This window comes from Pocillopora damicornis, chromosome 11, assembly GCF_964200805.1.
Source record: "Pocillopora damicornis chromosome 11, jaPocDami1.2, whole genome shotgun sequence".
In the NCBI taxonomy this organism is placed as follows: Eukaryota; Metazoa; Cnidaria; class Anthozoa; order Scleractinia; family Pocilloporidae; genus Pocillopora; species Pocillopora damicornis.
Window position 1 is genome coordinate 21,883,229 of NC_142680.1, and position 23,949 is coordinate 21,907,177.

The 23,949-nt window shown below is 38.1% G+C and overlaps 1 protein-coding gene and 1 pseudogene across 1 annotated transcript in view; both read right to left on the minus strand.

The window, feature by feature from the left end:
* LOC149038238 (uncharacterized) overlaps positions 1–20,439 on the minus strand; it is a 155,601-nt gene extending 135,162 nt beyond the window's left edge. The window contains exons 1-3 of the mRNA XM_089187232.1: positions 20,250–20,439; positions 17,769–17,920; positions 16,833–16,994 (exon numbers count right to left, since the gene is read on the minus strand). Of these exons, the coding sequence (XP_089043358.1) occupies positions 16,833–16,994; positions 17,769–17,865 (259 nt within the window). The 5' untranslated portion in view covers positions 17,866–17,920; positions 20,250–20,439. The remainder of the gene's footprint in view (positions 1–16,832; positions 16,995–17,768; positions 17,921–20,249) is intronic.
* Positions 20,440–22,339: 1,900 nt separating this feature from the next.
* On the minus strand, positions 22,340–23,215 carry LOC149038256 (uncharacterized; annotated as a pseudogene).
* Between the last annotated feature and the right edge of the window lie 734 nt (positions 23,216–23,949).

Here is a 23,949-nt window from a genome sequence, read left to right on the forward strand (position 1 = left end):
GGTGCTTTTTATGATCCACGCAAGCGATATTCCCCAATTCGCAAACCTCACGTCTACCTCGATAAGTCTTCGTTTCAAATTTAATTCAATTCAGTGAGCTGTTCATAAAGATTCTTTCACGAGCGTTGCAAAATAATTGAAGGAGGAAAATCACAATAGCCTCTATTTTGCACGAAAATATGTTCGGATATTTCTCTTTGGACATTGTCCCTCGAAGCTCACAGTTTTAGCATCTTGGAATAGATAATGTCCGCGGACAAATATCCACAATTATTTTCGTGCCAAATTGGAGCAATAGTTTATAGAGCGCTGTATGCTGAAAAAAATTCAGTAGAGGGAAGCATAGTACTATTTAGGGGTTCATATTGTTGTGATGCGCTGCATAGTTACTTCATTTTACGGATTTATAGTGCTACTCAGGGGTATAATGTTGTATTGTGCTGTATAATTTTAAAAGTTGCAATAAAGGGATGTATAGTGCTATTTAGGGGAGGAGGAGAGGGGCATATAGGCGTAAGTATTCGAGGAGTTTGTTCTACAACGTAAGGAGACATGGAGTCCAATAATCGCCGGAACGTGTTTGCTCCTAATGAATCTCTCGGGCTGTTATAGACTACCTCTTAGGAAGCATTACAATAACTTAACCTTTCTTGATTATTGTCTTGTCAAAACACTTTTTCATGGTCCTCTCTGCGTCTACATCCAAAATGACGGCTACCGACTCGGAGAAGTCTGTGGATTGGCCTGCTACCATCTTGGACTCGCGATGTAGGTGGACCCTGGGTGAGAGTTTGATCCATTCCCAATCAGATGATAGAAGAACCCTTAATTTGGACTTTGAAGGACTCGTTTTCAACAAAATGCATCGATTATGTTGCAGAGACTTGGAGGGAGCTCTTTCGTTTTATAGCTGCTACTGTGATGAGAGGGCCGAGGAGAGCAAACACTGCCTAGTGAGACTTAAAATTGAGACCCCCTGTGGACTGGGAATGAGTCGAAAGGAAAACTAAGATTTTAATAGACATAATGCTAAGAGGACACCATCCTAAAGTGAACAAAATAAGCATAATAACAACTACTCTGGGGAAGTAAGGAGGCATATGAATTGTAGGAGACCTGACGTTACGCGAGGATTGAGACGAATGAAAACTGAAACAGACAAGGAGATAGTCGCGTCTAATGAAGCGCGTAGAAGAATAAAGTTGAGGGCGATGAAAGAAGTGCGTGTAAAAATGGGAATAAAGGAAAAGTACGATGAAAAAAAGGGAAGGAACAAAAGGAAGGAGAAAAAAGAGATGCACAAATGTGAAAAGGTGTAAAAAGGTAAAAAGGGCGCACACAGGTAACAGTATGAACACGTCCGTCGGCATTCAAAATCGTGTGACAATATGGAGAACGGTAGACAGTGAAAGAGACACAATCGAAGAGTCGACGAGCGTTTGTTAAGTGGGTGGGGGCTTGAAACAAGGAATGTCAGTACACTGTCAGCTGCAAAGATTATCAACTTGGCGCGCGTGGGTCAAAACAAGCATTGAATTCCCCGTAGGATCTGTTCTCCCTGCATCTCACGCGAATCCTTAGAATATGGAGACAGACAATGAAAACATACGCAGTTTTTGTATTTTATAGACTCTCTATTTCTTTTACACAAAAAAGTAAAAAAAAGTACAATACAAACTGCATTAAATTGTTCAAGGCATTAAGTAAAGTACGCGCTAAACGGAGACACTAAAATGAACCCATTTATTCCCAAGATTGATCATAGCTTAAATTCTCCTCACAAAATTAATGCACCGACAAACATGGTGTCAATAAGAATTAAAGAAAATCTAAACTAGCGGATTATTTTTCACTGGAAATGTCATGTTTCATCAAATTCTCAGAATGAAGCAACAAAGAAACACATTCTTATCAGTTGGGAGAATTTTCTTCACAACTTGGGAGTTAATGAGTCAATGAATAAAAACTTAGGTAAATGAACAAATAGCTTCAACTTTAAATACAAATAGCATCAAAACAATTCACACCAAATACACTGACATTATAAAAAGAATGTTTAGTCGAAATTGTCCCAGCTTGTTTTTAAAACCCTACGTTACATCATATTCAACCATGTGCGAGGTTAACTATTACATTTTATACCAGCATATACCAATGGTAGTTATGAAACTCTGTCAAAAATTAACATTGATTTTACAAAACTTTCTTCTAAAACAGCTGTGATACAGTATACCTTAAACTTTTGACCACATAACGGGTTGTAATTACAAAGCGTGCTCTGAATACCTAAGTATAAATTCTTAAATCTAAGAAAGATATCATCAGACATCTCCAAATTATACTAAAGTAAATTTAAAGCCATGAAAAAAATTTGAACTGGAAATTTTCCAAAACATGCAAGTTTTATCCTGAAGCCCTGAACCTTTTTAACTACGGCCTAGATTTACATTTATTCATGAACATTTTCACCAAAATAATTCCCATTGAGGACTACATGGCTTACTTCAAGTGTTTCCCTAATTTACTGGCGTAAATATTTTTCTAATGAAAACAACAAATTCCATGTCACCTACATTAAAGGTCACAGCAATGGAAACTTCAGTTAAAGTAAACTCTGCTTCGCTATTTCCCTGTTTAGATTACATGGACAATTTGTCTCTGTCGTCGTTCTCTAAAACAAACTGATGAGTGTTTTATAAAACGGACTAAAATTGATCAAACTCGTTTGATTGAAAGCAGGCCGTTGTAGCCAGCTCTTTGACTTGTTGTAGGCCTTTTTCCTTAGAAATTTAAATTTTTGTTTCAACATTTGTAGGAGTCATATTAGAAAAGTCAAGCGGGCGGAAAATAATTGTAGGCCGGGCCCACGGGACTAGAGGCTGGCCGCACCCCTGAGAGTAGGTCTAATGTCTCTAACATATGGTCAGTAAATTCAACAACATCATCTCTGATGATTACTTCTTCAAATTAAGCTTAGAATGGCAATCTTGGCACTGATGGAATTAGATTGCATTAAAATGGATTGAAAAAAAATGAAAATGATAATCAATTTTTATGTAAAGATAATTGCAAATTGCAACAAAATAATTTATGACGTAGAAAAACCATTAAGATCGATTCACATATGGCTGCGAAGTTTGCAAATCACATTTTTGAAATTAAAATTTCACCACCTTTTGCAAATGACAAACTGTTTCTTTGCTTATCAAAAGCTTAGAGTATCAACGTAATTAAAACCCGATGGACAAGCTCCTGGTTGTGTACAAGAAAAGAAACCTTTAAATTATTTTACACATAGCTGATTGCAATAAAGGAATAGATCTGAGTGTCATTTTGGCGAAACGAAAACCTCGTAGTCGCCTTCAACAACTTCAGGCATTAACAGCAGAAGCCTTGTTGCATCTTGTTCTCTTCGCAAGCATCTAAATTTGTAAAGGTAAAAAAATAGCAATTCTACTGAACAAAATATATACTGAAATAGTTTGTTTTATTTCTTCACCAAAGTAAAGTCACACATCTCAAGTTCCATTTAACAAAAAAGTGAAAAGTAATGAAAAATCACCAAAAAGCGTCAAAATAGAGAAGCATTTAAACCTTCCAAGTTCCTGTGTCATTCATTTTGAGATGAAATAAAAAAGTTTTTATTAATGTGATTTCATATTCAAATTTACTCTTTCCTTTGCCTTGAAGTCAAGAGTGACGTCATCTCCAATCAGCAAAAAGGGCGCCCAGTGTTTGATGTCGCAAAACTTGTCTGATTCTCTGAGGCTTTTCATGGCCAGGTTCAGTGACTCGCTTGCTGGTTTACCTCCTGCAAGTTGTTGATAAAAGTATTTCATGAACTCAAGAGTAGCCTCGTCATCAATCGCCCACAGGGACACCACAATAGACCAAGCACCAGCCCCCATAAAAGCGCGCGCAATGCCAACCACACCTTCAGCCTTGATCTCGCCCCAGCCGCTGTGACAGTAACTAAGCACCACAAGTTTGGCCCGAAGTTGAGCATTCAACACATCTCCAATTGTTAAAATGTAATCCTCCTCGGTTGGCACAGTAGATATTCGGTGTGGGTCAGGTGGAAGAGCAATTTCACCAGTTTCCATACATCCGTGTGCCGCAAAGTGAACTAGGGAAACGGAACCGAGTCTTTTCAACACCTCACGTTTCGTGGCCTGACTGCCAGTGATTGGCGTGATATTCAGAATTTTTCCGATCATTTCTACTTCTTTTTTAGCATACTCAAGCTGCTCTAAGACTTTCTTTCCCTCGCTGTTAGTAACCTCGGATACCCACGGATCTCCTACAAGTAACGCACCACTGCTTTTGTGATAATCATCTGGGCAATCGGCAATGAGTCTAAGACTTGCTAACGATGGAGCGACTCGGATTGTGAACGATTCACACAGGTATTTAGAATTACCATCCTTCAATGCAGCGTAAGGAGCGATCCACAGGGGTCCATCAGGAATAATGAGTAGCTCATCCCCTTCAATCAAGTCAGCCACCGGCTTCATAACGATATCATACAAAGTGCTCAAGCATCCGTCTTGTTTGGTTTTCTCATCCACTTTCGATCGATTCTCGCATCTCACATTAGAACGAACACCAAGTTGTGTATAGACACCGAGCATGAACGCCTCAAAGGACAGGCTAGATCCACTATTCTCTGAAACAAAAACTTTGAGTTTACTTTGTCTTAACTGAACTTGTTTTCCTTCGGACACAACCCAAAGATGGACGTTAGCTTCGTCCACTGCCTGAAAGACAGTGTTTGATGGAACGTTTTTTAAAACTGCGCAATCTTCATCTTCTCCCTTGTGGTAACTTGTTCCACCACAAAACCTAGATTCCATGAGGTCGGTCAGAGCTTGAGCTCGTCCTTTCTCAGCAACAAATAAGGCTTCATCTACATTACCTTGTTCTACGAGAACTCTCCACAAACCCGTATACGCCACTTGATACTGATTTCGAAAATTAACTTTCCACTCATCTTTAGATATTAGAAGTACTCTCAAGGAATTGAATAAGTTTATGCTAGCTTGGTAATGTTCAACGGCTTTTGGCAGTCCCACTTGCAACTCAAAAACCCATCCTAATGAATAGTAAGCCTTTGCCTCCATGGATTTGTCTCCTACTTCTTTAGCTATTATAAGATGTAGGTTGTGGTACTCTATGGCTTTTTTGAAATCACCCAGACTTTGATAAGCATTGCCAAGATTGCCATTAGCAACACCCTCCCCATGCTTGTCTCCTACTTCTTTAGCTATTTTAAGATGTAGGTTGTTGAACTCTATGGCTTTTTTGAAATCACCCAGACTTTGATAAGCATTGCCAAGATCGCCATAAGCGTTACCCTCCCCATGCTTGTCTCCTACTTCTTTAGCTATTTTAAGATGTAGGTAGTGGTACTCTATGGCTTTTATGAAATCACCCAGACTTTGATAAGCATTGCCAAGATTGCCATAAGCAACACCCTCCCCATGCTTGTCTCCTACTTCGTTAGCAATTTTAAGATGTAGGTTGTGGCAGTCTATGGCTTTTTTGAAATCACCCAGACTTTGATAAGCATTGCCAAGATTGCCATAAGCAACACCCTCCACATGCTTGTCTCCTACTTCTTTAGCTATTTTAAGATCTAGGTTGTGGTACTCTATGGCTTTTTTGAAATAACCCGGACGGCGATAAGCATTGCCAAGATTGCCATAAGCAACACCCTCGCCATGCTTGTCTCCTACTTCTTTAGCTATTTTAAGATGTAGGTTGTGGTACTCTAAGGCTTTTTTGAAATCACCCAGACGGCCATAAGCATTGCCAAGATTGCCATAAGCGTTACCCTCCCCATGCTTGTCTCCTACTTCTTTAGCTATTTTAAGATGTAGGTTGTGGTACTCTACGGCTTTTTTGAAACCACCCAGACTAAGATAAGCATTGCCAAGATTGCCATAAGCGTTACCCTCCCCATGCTTGTCTCCTACTTCTTTAGCTATTTTAAGATGTAGGTTGTGGTACTCTATGGCTTTTTTGAAATCACCCAGACGGCGATAAGCATTGCCAAGATTTCCATAAGCACCACCCTCCCCATGCTTGTCTCCTACCTCTTTAGCTATTTTGAGATGTAGGTTGTGGTACTCTATGGCTTTTTTGAAATCACCCAGACTAAGATAAGCATTGCCAAGATTGCCATAAGCCTTACCCTCCCCATGCTTGTCTCCTACTTCTTTAGCTATTTTAAGATGTAGGTTGTGGTACTCTATGGCTTTTTTGAAATCACCCAGACTTTGATAAGCATTGCCAAGATTGCCATAACCACCACCCTCCCCATGCTTGTCTCCTACTTCTTTAGCTATTTTAAGATGTAGGTTCCGGTACTCTATGGTTTTTTGAAATCACCCAGACAATCATAAGCATTGCCAAGATTGCCATAAGCAACACCCTCCCCATGCTTGTCTCCTACTTCTTTAGCTATTTTAAGATGTAGGTTGTGGTACTCTACGGCTTTTTTGAAATCACCCAGACGGCCATAAGCATTGCCAAGATTGCCATAAGCGTTACCCTCCCTATGCTTGTCTCCTACTTCTTTAGCTATTTTAAGATGTAGGTTGTGGTACTGTATGGCTTTTTTGAAATCACCCAGACTAAGATAAGCATTGCCAAGATTGCCATAAGCGTTACCCTCCCCATGCTTGTCTCCTACTTCTTTAGCTATTTTAAGATGTAGGTTGTGGTACTCTATGGCTTTTTTGAAATCACCCAGATAGTCATAAGCATTGCCAAGATTGCCATAAGCAACACCCTCCCCATGCTTGTCTCCTACTTCTTTAGCTATTTTAAGATGTAGGTTGTGGTACTCTATGGCTTTTTTGAAATCACCCAGACGGCGATAAGCATTGCCAAGATTGCCATAATCGTTACCCTCCCCATGCTTGTCTCCTACTTCGTTAGCTATTTTAAGATGTAGGTTGTGGTACTCTATGGCTTTTTTGAAATCACCCAGACGGCCATAAGCATTGCCAAGATTGCCATAAGCGTTACCCTCCCCATGCTTGTCTCCTACTTCTTTAGCTATTTTAAGATGTAGGTTGTGGTACTCTATGGCTTTTTTGAAATCACCCAGACGGCGATAAGCATTGCCAAGATTGCCATAAGCCTTACCCTCTCCATGCTTGTCTCCTACTTCTTTAGCTTTTTTACGATGTAGGTTCTGGTACTCTATGGCTTTTTCTCCCCAATTATAGAGATCTATGACTTTCTTGACATCACTTGAACTTGCACTACCGTGGTCATGACTAATAGGATGTTTTTCCTCCATGGATTTATCTCTCACTTCACTGACAGACTGAACTCTTAATGACAAGAAGATCCTATTGTTTTTGTCAATCTTTTTTATGTTAAGGGTTAAAAATGTGGAAAAAACAAAAAAGATTATGTTTCTGATCATATTGATATGTAATAGTCTATTTTGACATTTGCGTGCTTGGTTCCCAAACCTCTAAACAAGAGCGATGATTAAGGGTGACCTTGTTATGATAAAAACATTGCTGCCTTTTAAATGCAAACTACGTTGTTATTATTGTTTTTAGATACTGGTCTCTATCACAACAAGGTCACCTTCAGCCTCACTCCAAATCAAAGGCTTGGCAACTAAGTACACAACTATAAAATGGCCCATTAGGAGGGCTTTGCATGAAAGATAGAGGATTTATCAACATTCAGTCTTAAAATCAGTTATGGAGTAAATCTACACTTCAAAAAATGTTTTTTTTCTGTGTGCAGCCTCAAAATTTAACGCACAATATCTAGATTTAATCCCTAGTTTCCAAAAACTGAGCAGCACTTGCTCAACTTTTAAATTAATATAGCTTTAACATCTGACAAATGTTTTACAGCAGTGGAAGAAATGAGTCTATAACACAAATACATGTCTTTAAAATTTTTATTTATTTATTTGGAAAGCACAACGAAAGTTTCCGAGTCTCTAAGTAGTGGCAAAAGGTCGAAGGCAAGAAAATCTGCATAAGATATGTAAACATTACCGAGCTTTTTGTTTTGGCTTATTTTAGAGACATCATCTACCCAAGTAAGATGTATAAACTGGATAAAATTTAGTCTTCTAACCATTTAACTCCCGTGAGTGACCAAAAGAGAATTTCTCCTTACAATAGCAATACAATATCAATCAGATAAGTGTTGAGAGTAAAAAAGATATATCAATTTTAAAAATAGTTAGTTGATGCAATACTGAATTCTCTGTACTAACATTACAAGAATTGTATGGTTGACAGTAAGGATAATTACAAATTGGGTCTGGGAAATTAAAGGGTTATGTAAACTAATCTACCAGTTATTGGCATGGAGAGTAGAACTAAGTCAAATCGGTTAAAAGGAGTAATTTCATTAATAAGTCATGAGGTAATAACTTCTCCTATGTTTTTAATCACACACACTTAAAGTATATGAGCTCACAAGTTCCCATCATAATTAATACCCTTCTTTGTATTTTCTCCCTTGAAACATCAAATTATGGAAACTTTTTCCATTATACCCACGGTTAAAAATGAAAGATTCCTTCAAAGGATACAGCAAGTCACTTATCACACCAAGTGATTGCTTCTTCAAATCTCTTCAATTCAACACAAGCAGTGGCTCCTGTAGGCAACAACACGAAGAAGCATACTATTACTGTAGCTCAATTCTGAGAAAAGAACCTGAAACCATTGAAATCATTACAGACCAGAAGAAAAAAAAAAGACAAAACAAAACAATACAAAAAAACTAAACGGAAAAGAATAAACAGGCCCTATTAGGTTTCAGTTAGATTTTTTTAGCCTTACAGACAACTGAAACTTCTAAGAACTCAACAACTCCCACAAAAACACTAAAAGTTAGGTAAGTCCTGATCCTTCTTTTTAAAACAGCAAGATAGTGACTTCAGAGCGTGTCCGCGAGAGCACCGGGCAGTCGTGCTACATGCCATCTCACCGATTTCAATGAAACTTTGTCAGTTTCAAGGGTCTACCCCAAAACTCCAAAAAACAGCCTGATTTCTGTTTTGGTTCTTTCCAGGGGGAGATAGACCACCCCCCGCTTTTTCTTGGTTTTCATCAAGGAAATCGTTTCAAATAGGTAAAATGTATGAAGCTCTCACTGCGATGGTATTTAACCGATTACTTTGAAGATTTGCACACATATTTTTACATCCTTAATTAATGGCCGCTGCGAGTATCAGTCAGTTTGATCGACGGCTTGTCAATCAGCAGAGGAAAATATACGATGGTGTTTTTAGACTTTTTGATTCATCTGAATAATTGACAACTTTGAGGTCAAATATCACCCGTTGCCAGAAAGCTACAACACTAATCTTAATTACCCTTTATAACCCATCATTTCGTCTCTAAAAATCATAAAAAAAATATTTTGGCACTACCGTATTTTTGCCTTGGATACTTTTTAAAATCTGCGACTGTGACAAGTTTCTCTCAACTACACCTGTCACGCAAGTCTTGCTCTAGGCGGTCACTTGACAAAATAAACCTACATTTTTTAGCTCTTTATACAAGATGATTGCTCAAGAAAGGTGAAAAATGTGAAAAACTTTCGAGATAATTTGTAGGAATGGCAAATTTCACGTTTAGAGAGATGCATGTTGACGGAAGATCAATGGGAAAATCGTAGCGTTTCTTTCTTCAGTCGTTTATTACTTTGAAGATTTGCTAAAATCAGGACATAGGGCTCTTGTACAGAACAAAACATTCATTAGCCTATACTTTGATCGTCTATTATCATTATCGCACAGTTTACAATAAGGAAACTTTAACAGGAGAGGAGATTTTAAGGTCACATGTCGCCTGCTTGTTGACGTACAAGTTCCGAGTGTAACAACTTCGGCTTTTCCATACCGCGAATGACGGGAAACTCTGCCCCCCTTATTTGTTAGGAATTATAATAAAGTTCGCATATAACGCGCGCTGTCATTGGTTGAAAGAGCGTGCTCTATGAGAGTATAGAGCATAGAGCTGAGCTAGAGCTGTCACGCCATCTGCCAATTGTACTATGTTCGACCTTTTCCGGGACTTCTTTTCAGCTTTTTTCCGATAATTGGAATTTCGAAACTGAAGCGAGCCGGCAAGTAGCAACAGAAGAATCAAGCAAAGAATTGTAAACATACCAGGCGCCGTAATTTACATTAATAAAACGTGAGTGGATACGAAAATCCTCAAAGGAAAAACAAAATAAACATTCCGAGTTTTAAAGATTTTCACGCTCAGTTAGATTGCAAGCTTACGTACGGCAATAAAAATCAAACACAGCTAACACTCGTATAGTATATAAAGTTCAGTGTTCAAAAACAAAACAGAACAAAACAGAAATTATGAAAAATATAACCAAACTGGCATAATTGTTAAAGTTCATACTAATCATGACGGTGTCTGAGCGAATATGATCATGCTGAAGTTCATCGCGGCTCGCTCATCATGGCGATCTCCGGTCATCACAGTAAATCACGCCTCAGAAACTACATCGGCCGCCCTTCGAGTGAAAAAATAAGAGCTTGCTATGATATCCTTTCCGATACGTTGAGTGGCAATTCACATCAGCCACTGCAACCGAGTTTTGCGGCGCTGTCATCACGAGCGATATTCGATCTTCCGGTGAATTCGGCTGTCGTTCATTCAAAAAACACTCGCCTTCAACAGTTTGTTTTCTGCCTTGTCATGTGGAAAAAACTCGCGTGTTTTTATGAGCCATAATTCGGCTGAAGTTCACTGAACATTTCACTTCAAGATTCTGTATTAGAGACTCAAAAACTTCAGGGAAAAGTGTTAAGTTCGACTTGCCGAACTATTTTAGTTTGTAAACTATCGTAGAATGTGAACTTTGATGGTTTTTGAACTTTGATGGTTTGACACTTTTGACAGCTTTAGTCTTGTACAGCCAATTAGATTATTTGAACCATTCTAACAGGGATTCTGATTGGCTTATTGTAGCGTGCTACAACTCAACTACGTCTCGTGTTTCTCCCTACATTTCTTTCGTGCTCTAGCCGCTTCCTACGTGCTTTATAACAGAACAGAGCACAGTCAAGGCTTCTCTATTTGTTAAATATCAATAGCCCCATAAATTCATTAATCACGCCGTGTTTCCAGAAAATAAGAGTGGAAAATGTTTTTTCCACTTTCCACCATCAAGAAATTCCACGTATAGGAATAGTATTTGTAGGGTCACTGCGTGACCTTTAATGAGAAGTAAAAATTGTTGTTTGTTTTTTTTTTTTTTTCAAGAAGACACTTCTAAAAAGTTCCTAATCCTTCTGTTATCTTATTTTGTTGTTTTTTGACTGCAAATATCATCTGCATTTGCTATTATTTTCGCTGATTGTCATGGCCTTTTCTGAGTGCACGTGCGAGCTAGTTCATATACAGGACTCTTTCGAGTTTCTCTGGTTGGTGTCGGGCTTATGTGTCTAGGTCTGGTTCAAAAGATATCTGCACGCTGCAACACGGGTTCCTATGTTTTCTCCTTTTTCTTTATTTGTATTTTCATTCTCTTACTTGCATTATCACACATTTATGTTTTTTTTATTCCCTCAGCACGTTCCCTCAGATTTGGAAGTAGGCCATGAAAAGTCAATACTGACCAGAACTGAAATCTTTTTCTATCATTATTTGTTTCGGAGAACCCCCGTCATTTGTGACTTTATTTCTCAAGAAAATGTGTTTTTATTTGCTATTTATTTCCATTAGAACATGAAACTAGGTCTTGATAAGTTTTTTTGTCTCGTGACTCCCAAAAACTGTGTTTGCGACAACATCAATTGAGAAATCAAAGGCAATTACGCCTGAGAAATTCGCTTGTAGTCTTCTAATGACACGTTCTAAGACCTCTGTAAACTAGAGACATTGGGTGATGTTGAGGAGTGAAATATTTACACTAAATCTTTGACCCTTATACGGATCACGTACTCGTACATGTAACGTCCGGAAAATGTCACGCATGTATAACACCGTAGGCGCACCTGGCGTATTCTATCCACTGACTTCAATAGTAAAGAGATAACTTATTTACTATTTGTATATGAGCAAGCTTATTTACCCTGCTTGTAAAAATCCTTGATGAAGTCTACTATTGTCAGACGAAACGCGTGGGAGATAAATACAAGTTTTTACTTTCTCAGTTCGTGCAGTGATGCTCACTAGTTTGTTCCGTCAAAAATGCTTTTAATGTGAAGTCATGTCGACCTCGACAGAAAAACTAAGCTCACCCTGTCATAATCAATGGTTTGACACCGTAAGTACCAATTTAGGTACATCATTGGACTTTGATCACAATGATGAAAAAATGTGCGTTTCCTCACGCTCGCCACGTTTATTCTTTGGAAAAATTTTTTACTGGAGGGCGATCTCGCTTAGCTTGGCGCGTCTTGACTCTGGCCGACGAAAATTATCGAGGTGAACTCCATGAAATTTTAGTCAAATGTTTTAAAAACTTTGTCTACCCTTGATTTGCACGCAGAAAAAAAAGGCAAATCCCGAACGGTATTTCAAAACACTTTATTCATGAGTCACTTATGAACTGTTTCCTAGCAGCCCGAGGAAAAAGAAAAATTGAAAAAACCGGCGTATCGGTCAAATGAATTCCAATTTTTTCAAGGTGTTGGTAAGTTCATTTTTCCTAGTAAATTTAAGTGGGGGTCATTTTTTTGTGACAGCCGATCAAAGATAGACATCTCTGAAACGTCTCTGAAACTCTTTTTAAAAAGAGCGTACACTTCCGGTAATATTTTCCTCCTTCTCGCAACAGCGCAACAGACATTGTTAATCCTATGTAGTGTAGGTGTATCAGTTGTATTACGTCTTCATAGTGATGTCATATAAGAAATCGAGTGTCTAAAAAGCCCTCAATTCAATCTAACACTCGAATTGATAAAGTCAAGATGGTGCGGTTGTCTTCTTCATTTGCAACAAAATGTACAACCAAATGTTACTTTTCTCGCGCTGGCCAGGGACGGCAACAGCTCACACCTCTAAATTCGTGGGTATACAGCTTAAAAAAAACATTTGAGAGACGTCGATGTATCCCAAACATGCGTTTCATCCGAGATGAAGCTTATTCAAGCGCGTATTGGCTTATTTGGAGACTACGAAGGCCGCAATTTCACGATGTACCTCAAATATCGTGCACAACTTGGTGTGAGATTCAGACCTTCGGGTTCGTAAATGCCAGTATCCTCCTCATAAAAATCGGAGACATAAAGTGAGAGAGAGATGAATCTGCAGATGGCAGAAGAAATCAAAGCTGGTGGCGAGTCTTTCTGGTGGCGGCAAGGTGACTGTAAACCTAAATAGAACGCGTACTGTAGCTGCTATCTTAGAGTCGACAATGAATAAGGAGAAGGGCAATAAGAGCGCTTATCTGAATATCAGTTTTCCTAACTGGTGATTTGTGACTGAGATGAACTTTATATCATATGATTGCTAGGGATACGCAGGTATTGTAGAAGCGCTCACATAGATATAGGTGGGCGATCCTCCCTCTGACTTAAGAACTTCGACAAGTTTATAGCGCAGACCAACTGGCACAGTTTGAAGCACCTCAGGATCTCACTAGGCTCATCACATTAGAAACTTTCAGCAAACTAGTCGTAGAAGCGGGTGCTTATCAGCAACGTGCACAGATTTCTGAACGCGGGTCATCGCGAGAACTATACCCAATCCGTCATAGACGGAACAAGAAAGCCAGATATTCTTGCTAAAAGAAGGATGTATCCTGACAAAGACAAACACAGTGAAGCCGAGAAAAAAATTCCGCCTAGGATAAGATCAAGAGGAAATGGACTAAGACCGGCTTGCCATTCTATAGGGGATGGCTACATTTCAGGTCGGACCTCAGGTAAAAATTCTGACGAACAACCCCTAACTAGCCAAGAGGACTTTGGATGGGCTCATTGGAAAACACAAAAAACAGCCACCTTTTCTCAGAAAGCAGAGAATTATCTCCTAGAGATCTAGTGTGCTGGACAAGGGAGGAAACTAGTAAGGCAACCACCTCTAATGTGATTTCCCAAATATCGAGTTTAAGAGACGACACCAGCCAGAAATGTTGTCTAAGACTGACTGGTTGATACAGCAGCAAATCGCTCGATACTTCAGCCGGTTATCTGCCGTAACAAAAATTGGTTTATTGATGAGGTCCCCCTCTGTAAATATGAATAAGGACGGAGAGGCCGATGCCAATGATCTAGCTTCAGAATTCGAAACTGACCGAACAAGGCAGAAGATAAGGAGAGACCTTGCAAAATTTAGAAGAAGACTGCAGGAGAGGGTAAAGCTGATATTAAGCTAAAAAAAAAGAAGACATTGCATCTCACTTTCCTCTCATATTTATTGTCTTTGCTCACGAAAACAACTGGCTATGTCTTGGGATTTCATCAAGGGAAATTTGCAGGAAGGCTACTCGTCAAATTACCGCTGGCTCAGATTCTTATTTAAAAATTTTACAAGTCACGCAATTAAACGCCGGCAACACTCGATCTAGAGAGATGAAGATTTATGTGTAGTAATAGAATGCTTGAAAAAAAATATGCAGATATTTTACGATCGAAGCAGGCAAATAATCATAGAGATCTGCAGATTATTCTGAAATTGTTATCTAGCAGACAGCATGAACAACGCGCTTGAATAATTCCTACTAAGAGTCTTCGGGTCACACAACAGATGTTAGCTTAGCGGAGTTCTGCATGGAAATGTTCGACGGCGGTAAGTGACAACGACAACACTATTTTAATTTTTTTTTTTGGGATAGAGGCACAGTTTTTAGTCCGATAGAAGTATTGATATTTGCTCTCGAGCGAGAGCGCAGAATTTCTCGTCTGTAAAAGCCGAAGCTGTAATAAAAAGTAATAAAGTAATAAACGACTGAAGAAAGAACTCTACACTCATTCGAGAACTCTACACTCCCTTCCAAATTCAATAACTTTTTTTTACTGAATAGTCAAATCCACAATTATAATACTAGGAATGCTCAGTCCTTCCGTTTGCCACTGTGCAGAACGAACACCAGGAAGTTTTCAATTTACTTTCAAGGTCCAAACTTTTATAATTCGTTAAATTCTGACATAACTAGTTCTCCCTCCTCCGCTTCTTTTAAAAGAAAGCTTAAGGAATTTCTTCTCTCTAAGTATTAGCTTCTGTAAGGCAGTAATTCTTAACTAACTTACTTAATATGTGTGTGCGTGTGTGTGTGTGTGTACGTGTGCGCGGTCAAAGTTAATTACCATAAGTCCATATTGTAATTCTAATATAAGATTAGTTATTTTAAGTGAGAAAACCTGACTTGTTATAAGCCTCGTGGTTTCTTTCAGGTTTTCTCGCCATTTATTTTCTGTCATCAATTTTCTTCATTTTTTTTTCCATGTGTAAATGTCGTATATGGCAAATAAATATTGTATTGTATTGAAACGCTACGATTTTCCCATTGATTTTTCGTTTACATGCATCTCTCTAAACGTGAAATTTTCCAATCCTACAAAAAATCTCGAAAGTATTTCACATTTTTCACCTTTCTTGATCTATCATCTTGTATAAAGAGCTAAAAAATGTAGGTTTATTTTGTCAAGTGACCGCCAAGAGCAAGAATTGTGTAACAGGTATAGTTAAGAGAAACTTGTCACAGTCGCAGATTTTAAAAGGTATCCAAGACAAAAATACGGTAGTGCCCAAAGATTTTTTTGATGATTTTCAGAGATGAAATAATGGGTTATAAAGGGGAATTAGGAATAGTGTTGTAGCTTTCTGGCAACGGGAGATATTTGACCTCAAAGTTGTCAAATATTTGGATGAATCGAAAAGTCTAAAACCAAAGTCGTATATTTGCCTCTATTGATTGACAAGCCGTCAATCAAACTGAATGATACTCGCAGCAGACATTAACTAAGGATGTAAAAATATGTGTGCAAATCCTCAAAGTAATCGGTTAAAGACCATCGCCGTGAGAGCTTCATACATTTTACCTATTTGAAGCGATTTCCTTGCTGAAAACCAAGAAAAACCGGGTGTGGTCTATCTCCCCCAGGAAGAACCAAGACAGAAACCAGTTTGTCTCTTTGAGTTTTGGGGTAGACCCTTTAAACTGCCAAAGTTTCATTGAAATCGGTGGGATGGCTTGTAGCACGACTGCCCGGTGCTCTCGTGGACACTCTCTTAACATATCTGACACCTGTGACTCATTGGACTCAAGGAACTACAATATTCATGCTGAAATTTTGCTTTGCATTCCGCATTGAGTTCTTCATCCCGTTCAAAATAATATTCTTATCATGATTAATGGAAAGTAATGGCGTAGCAGTCAAGAGCTGGATTCAAATGTACATCAGGGTGGTCTCGACCTCTTAATTAAAGTCAATTGAGACAAGATTGAACTCCATTTAACCTCATTTAACCTTAGAGTGTTGAGTTCTTTTGTTATTATTATTATAGCACAGCTAACATATCTAACCTCTCACAATTGCCTTAAGGAAAGTTGGATTTAACTCAATGGCTGCTTCTGCATCCCTTAGTGAATCCTGGTGATTTCCTGTTATTGAAATAAATATCTCTGATTAGCCATACATGTTGCAAACCAACTACCATTACTATAATTTTGGGAAAAACTTGTGATGCTCGTTGATATCTGGGGCAAGAGGTTACTTCTTTGTATATTTGAGAGGCAAACATAAGATGTAAATTTTTCCGGGCATGTATTCAAAATTATCACCTTTTTCAGAAAACTACTACTGACAACTCAATAGCTTCAAAATAGAAAAAAAAAAATGCATATTAAAGCTCTCATTATCTTACCAAGTTTAGAATGTGCAATAGCCCTGTTGTTGTGCAGTTTGGCCTTCAGTTCTTTCTCATTGCAGTTCATTTTAATTCCTTTGGTGTAAAAATGAATAGCATTGATGAAATCTCCTTTCTTGAAGGCCTCATTACCCTCATTTCTATAAACATCAGCTATGGCTGCAAAGAAAAAAGAAAAAATAATTTGTGTCAAAGTCTGTGGTTGTAGTTAATAATTACCTGTGATTGTAGTTCATTAGTGCATAAGCAGAGCTGCCAAGATCTGGAGATTTAAAATCTGCAGATTTTTCCTTTAGTGCCAGCTGCCACTTTTGCACCTGCCTGACTTGACCCATCCCCTGAAAAGCTTGGAGTAATACTGCTGAATCATTCACTAAGCTCATGAGAATAAAGGAAATGATCAGCAACCTAAGAAGCATTGATCTTCAAATGAATTCTCTTTTTCAGTACCACAAGGAACATACAAAGAATAGTATGGAGAATATGGATACTGATGTTAGGGTGTCAAGGGTTAAACACCTCCATATTCAATGATATAACACTTGCACTCTACTGGAAATTGGTTGCTTAGGGGAAGTTGAAACTTTCAATTTAATGTTGCATAATATAATGGAAAGATGATGATGATGATGGTACTTATGATGCAAACTTACAAAATGAATGTTATATGATGATCAAATAAAGTCTTTACTTATTCTAACTTTGTGTACTTGCTTTGAAATTTGAGAAAAGAAAATAACAAATATGTCATGGATCCTCTCAGTCAATGAATAGCATATTGTAATCATAGAAGAGAGTCATTACTGGCCAAACATCCTTTAAGGTGGTCATGCAGTGTATTAATATCCTTCTCCACATCTGCTTACATTCTTGAAACTGGTAGAATAGAAAACGTTTTAACAGTGACTGAAGCCAAAGTTGAACCTAGCTCACCTCGTAAAGTGTCCTCATCAAAACCTGGAGCATTTTCTTTGTCAGGTAAGTCTTCATTTTCAGATGGAACCTTAATTGGACTTCTTTCTTTAGCCATAGCAACTGTAAGGGGATGCTTCTTTCAAAAAGTTGCTGTTTTAAGTCATCCTGGCCTGAAAAAAAAGATGGTTGCAAATGGTAAAAAATTAGCTCAACATATTACCCAATTCTAAACTAAATATTTTTTCCCTCCTGAGAATGGGAGGGATACATAGACACAGAATCACAAGCAATTAATATTAATAGCATATTTAAAGCAGTAAAAGAACAAAAGATATATATACTGAAGAAAACAAGCATTAATATTTAAATAAACAGTAATTCACTTCTCGTTACAATAAATTTCAAGATTTACCAAAGACATTCCTATGCAATTGACTGAAATAAATTGGGCAAAAATCAACATCTGTGTGTTTCAAGTTTATATAATTTGTAACAGTAGCAATTTAAATCATTTAAACTAAGAGGTGGTAGGTAGTTAGGTCACATCTGGATTTGAAAAGTGGCCTGTCCAGGCCCTGAGCTTTACTTAATCCTGGTTTCCTTACATGAAGCAACTGGGAGTATTACTACCCAACCCTGGACAGGATGCAAGTCCATTCCACTGTCATCTCCCCCCCCCCCCTTTCACCCCCCTGCATTTTATCAGGTTTCCCTAACTAATTTTTGCTACCCATTTATACTCCTGGGTGGAGACAGACACTGTAAGAGTAAGGTGTTTTGCACAAGAACACAACACATTGACTGGAACCCAGACCTCTTGACCCTCAGTCCAGCACAGGCCAGGCTACAAATGCAGACGTCTTGACCGTGCGTCCACCTCACTAATCATAAGACCACCATGTCTCCGCAAGAGGAGAGAGTTTATGCTGAATCATTTGTCATAAGAAACAAATTTTACAACACCAAAGTAAAATTTTCTTATTTGATTTTTAAATAGGGATTACTGGTCAAAACTTATAAAAGATGTATTTCATTTATTCAATTTCCTACAGTTGAGCTGATGCCCATATTTGTATAGGTGATTGATAGTTCAACTGTTTCACTTTATCACAGGAAAAACAGTGAAATATTTACATTTATGCATGCTGATGTATGTTGAAATGGATTTCAATTCGGTACAGGTGCTGACATTTTTGCTTTATTAGTATATGTATATTTAACTAATTGTTTTTGCAGTTATTCTATATTTACATTGTCTTTGCACAAAATTGTAAGTGTATATTGCTTTTACAAAAACCACTACAAACTTCTATATAACCAGCTGACTGTCAGGGCTTTACAGAGGTATATTGGCCCAAGGTTGTAACAGTATAGGAATGACATGGTGCCAATATTTCCCAGTACCCCTCAAGAGAGCAAGGTAATTGTCATGCACCAATGTCACTTGGACTAAACTAGTTTACAATGAATTTACATGTTTTATGATTTTCTGTATGGTGCAATGATGGTCTATGTGGCAAAATCCTGACCAAGTAAGAACCAATCAGAACTTTACATTTATCCCAAGACTACCTTGCCATATAACAACATAAATTATCAACAAACACATACTTGGATGCATGCAGCCTCATGCAGAACTAAACCAGTTTTGATTAAAAAAAAAATTGATCGGAAACATTCAGTTGATATGATTTTTGATTCATCGTATGCTGATTAGCAGATGACAAAAGGTAAAACTTCACTCAGACTCTAATCAATCATTACCAGTTGATGAATTGGATTCCTAAAACTCGAATGCAGTTAATTGAAAGGACTCTTGCAGTAAATAACTAGCTGAATTTGAAGGAAAATCAACTTGTCTCGATATTTAACAAGGAAATCAGTATAACAGTACAGTTTGGAAGGACAATCTAAGCTGTCTATCGAAAAGAAAAAATCACTTTCAAACTACAGTATAAAATGATAAACATAAACACATGAAATACGCTGAAAATATTTATCGCTTTTTGATCAAATGCATCGTAAATACGGGAGCAAACTAAGTTGATACGTACATAAGCCCGACATGAAAGCTAGTGCCAAACACGATTGTGTACATGCTCCGCATGACACGTAAACGAAACTGAAAGTGTTGCGATCAAAAGGGCTTGCACTGAATCAAATCGATAATTTTGATATCCTTTGTAACTCTCCCGAATTACTTATTTTGTCCAAGGTAAATGCCAGGCATTGCTTGCGAATTTTTGTAAATTCGACAGCTGTAACTTGTTCAAACAAGCTTGTAGCTAACACGAAGCGGCAATACAATTAATACACGCCAGAATAAAGTAAAAGTTGGCAATCGTCGTCACTTAACTGCAGGAACGTCTTTCATTGTCGGAAATCAGCGAAAGTTCGGAAAGATGAGGAACATTTGAAGGAGGAAATCTCAACTAAAAATATTTAAAATAAAAGTATTTACCTTACACTCAAAAATCTGATAAAACCATGCGTTCTTACCTCTGTCGCGGAAATGGAAGGCACCTTTGACTATTTTACGACCTTGCTTCCTCAGTCCGTCATGAAAATATTTCAAAGTCACTAAGACAGAGAAAGTACTAAGACAGACTCGAAAGCTATGTCATGGAACGGAGAATCGCAACGGCGTGTTGTGAAAATGAAACAGGGAGTTCCTTGGCCCATAAATCTGTGCAAGCTTGAAGCCAGAAATTCTCCGTCTGAATTTGAAAGAGCCCACATATGGGCGGCTGTCATCGCCAAAAATACAAAAGTAGAATTGGTTTGTAATAACAGATAGAGTCTAATTGTCTTTTGGAGAACTATTTATCTTATCCTAGGAGATTTATTTAAAATACAAATGGACAAGTCGCATTTGGTGAAATGAAATATTCAAACAAAAAATGGTTTATACAATTGAGGAGCTGTGTAGCCACCCTTGTTGAACTGATTCAATAAAAACATGAGTGGCCAAGTGTTAACTGAAATGGTTCAGTGTCGAAATGACAAACGGTTCAGCCAACTGTACTTTGGTTCAGTAACTTGACAAAAACGGTTTAGAGTGGTGTGAAATGGCCTAGGTTATCGGCAAATGGTTAATCGTAGCCGCAATGGTTTAGTATCGCATCAATCTACTCACCGTAAAGTGAAATGGTTTCGCGTGACCCCAAATGGTTTAGCGTGACGACAAATGGTTTCCTACAAACCAAAATGGTTTAGTGTTACAGCGGTTGGTTCAGTTGGTTTACGCCTAAATTTCTGTCTTAACGCTATCATATAAAAAGATGACTACAACAGGTAGCAGTAGCCATCAACTCAACTTAGCCTGAATTACATTTAATATATATGCTCTCGACAAATGGGGTTAAAAACAGAAAAAAGCAGCATTAGGGTCTCAATGCGTGACTTTTGTCACGAAGCATCTCCAATCCTACGAGTTCTCACGTGGTCTCGATATCGAGTCACGCACTCCTTAAAACAGACATTCTAAAGCAGGTATTTATTTTACGAGACTCTTTTCAACTCGCATTTACTTTTGTTTTTCGCAAGTTTTTTTGCGGAACTTTATTGTTTCTTGCTTAATGGAGTGACAGACTGTCACGCACTGACTTAGACACCACTATTATAAAATATTCACTAACATACAACTAGCGGCGTGTTGATTTGGTGTTGCACTCAGGCGGAAATTATTTAGCTGCGTTTAAAGACTAATCTTTCGCCGTTTAGAACAGACTGATGGAAATGTAGACTCACCATTAGCAAAGAAATTTTAGATTAGATTAAAACCATTCCAATTTTCGTTCGTGGGAATCGATGACTCACGCCCGAGATTCTCCTGATTGACACCAACACTCATGGTGCCACTTGGAGTTAGGAGCTTTTCAAGTTGAAAGCCATTCACTGCAACGATTTTGCTCTATAAATATGTGCATTGAGGATGCGCAATCAAATCAATCAAACTCACCTTTTATTGGTTTAAACACTAAATCATTTGCGTTTCAACGTGTACGTAACAAAAAGAGCAAGCAAATAAAGATATAATGAGTCTCAGTAATAAAAATGAAATGAAATTGGTATATTAGGATTTAAACCCGTTTACATGTTAAGGGAAACATCTAAGAAGTAACTAACAATTTCGCTTGAGACACGAATATTATGTCGTGTGCTTTTTTAACCAGAGAGATGGGGAACGGGCTATTTACAATTGGTTAGAGACATTTTCTCGGTCGTTCGCATAGATAGAAAGTAATAGAATTCCTAATAGTGCATTTCGATTGCGTGTCTTGAAACCAAAGCCAAAGTTAATACATCGGCCAATCAGAGGAGAGGAAATTATCTCAAAGAACAGATACGAATTCAAAGTAAAACCAAGCAAAACTGCAAAAGTCGTGGAAACACGCGAGGGTACGAGTCGCAATTGGGTTTAGCGTTGCATCTGATTAGTTCCGAAGGGAGCGAGAGTTTAAATTTTCTGGACCAATCACAGAGCGTGGTGAAGCAAATTTCCGATTACTTTCGATACTCAAGCGAAAATTGCGCCAAATGGGATGAGAGGCCGTCACTCCCACCAATCTATACACTCTCTGTTTTACTGCTTTATCATCCATGTTATCACTGCAAAGGTGCTTGGTTAGAGCGGAGAATATTCTTATCATCAATGAAAAGTTTCTGCCAAAAGAAACTCGTCATTTTGAATCTAAAAGTGGTTGTACCAAAGTCACGCAGAAGATCATTTATCATTTCAAAATATTCTGAGTGTTGTTCTCCCATAGACCGATGCACCTTATGAACTTGAACAGTAAGTTCTAAAATGGTGGCAAGCAAGTTCATTAGAGAGATGGCAAATAACACCAGCACGGAAAGCTTTGACAACACAAAGATACAACTGGGATATTGACGCTTCAAAAAATTCAACTGCGTATAATTCAAAAAGCCAACAAATAAAGTTCTAAGAATATAGTTAAAAGCCAAACCCATCAATATCATCCAGGAATTGATGGATTTGGCAGATATAGCGAGCTTGATGTATCTGGTCAAGGATACAAACAAAAGAATCATCAGAGTCCAACAGGAGGGAAGAAATTTCAGCTGATGTAGGATGGCTTTGTATCCAAGAAAATCTGGAACTTTTTGCAGTGCCAAGATGATGATGATTGTGAAAACAGAGAGTGTAGCAAGCCATGTTATCACCACTTCTTCGGAATATGGAAACACTGCGCCTTTCTCACAAAAATAGACAGTGGAATTGTCTTTGAAACAATTTACACTACGAATCATGTACACACATGGGCCACAACATTCCATAGTAACAGCAAGGCAAAGCCTACAGCCCACAGTTTGAGGGATCTTTTTTTTTGCCTTTCTTCGTTTGGAAGAGGCAGGTAATAGCTTGAGCGGTGCAGGAGTGATGCATACTCGTCTATTTCCACACGGGTTGTCATCGTAAAATCTCCCATAAATATTCGTTCAATCACTTCATTGTTGAAACACAATACACTGATCTCTCCTTAAAAACTGTTAATCCTTTGATCAATACTAAGAGATAAAAAAGAATCAAAGCAGAACTTTTTAGATGTACGTCGTTAGTTTCGCTTCATAGTAAATGGACATGTTGTTTTGATAGGCGCATATTATGTTCAGCACACAATTATTAAGAAGCACTTAACAACAACGATTCAATGCTGTGTAGTTTAGGAATTTTTCATAACAGTAAGCCGTGAAGACTACAACACCATCGTACTGAATGAAAAAGTTATGAAGTAAGAGGGCTTTGAACCTTGAGAGAGCAAAGGTGCTGAAAGTTTATTGTGTAAGAGTTCTCTGTGTTAAACTGAGAAAAAAATAAAAAAGATCAGCCAATACGAATTCCTACCTGGTACGGTAAATAGGGCAGTCATAGCTGGGCCAGTTATTTTGCTAAAAAAAACTAATCCTAATGTCCCAAACAAACTTATCATTTTAAAGGAAGAAGACAGACGAGCAGCGAAACAACACAAGAAGCACAACATGAGTTCTGTGCGGAAGCTAGAAATGGTTTTCAATTTTTTAAATGCCGTTTCGGGGTAAACATTACGGAACTGATCACTCAAATCATATGATTGCTTTCTAAATATTGAGTCATTATTTTAGAGAACAAAACCAAGGTTATTTCGTCTTTATTAGGAACATTCAGCTGTCATTGCACTTGCAAGTGTATTTCAGA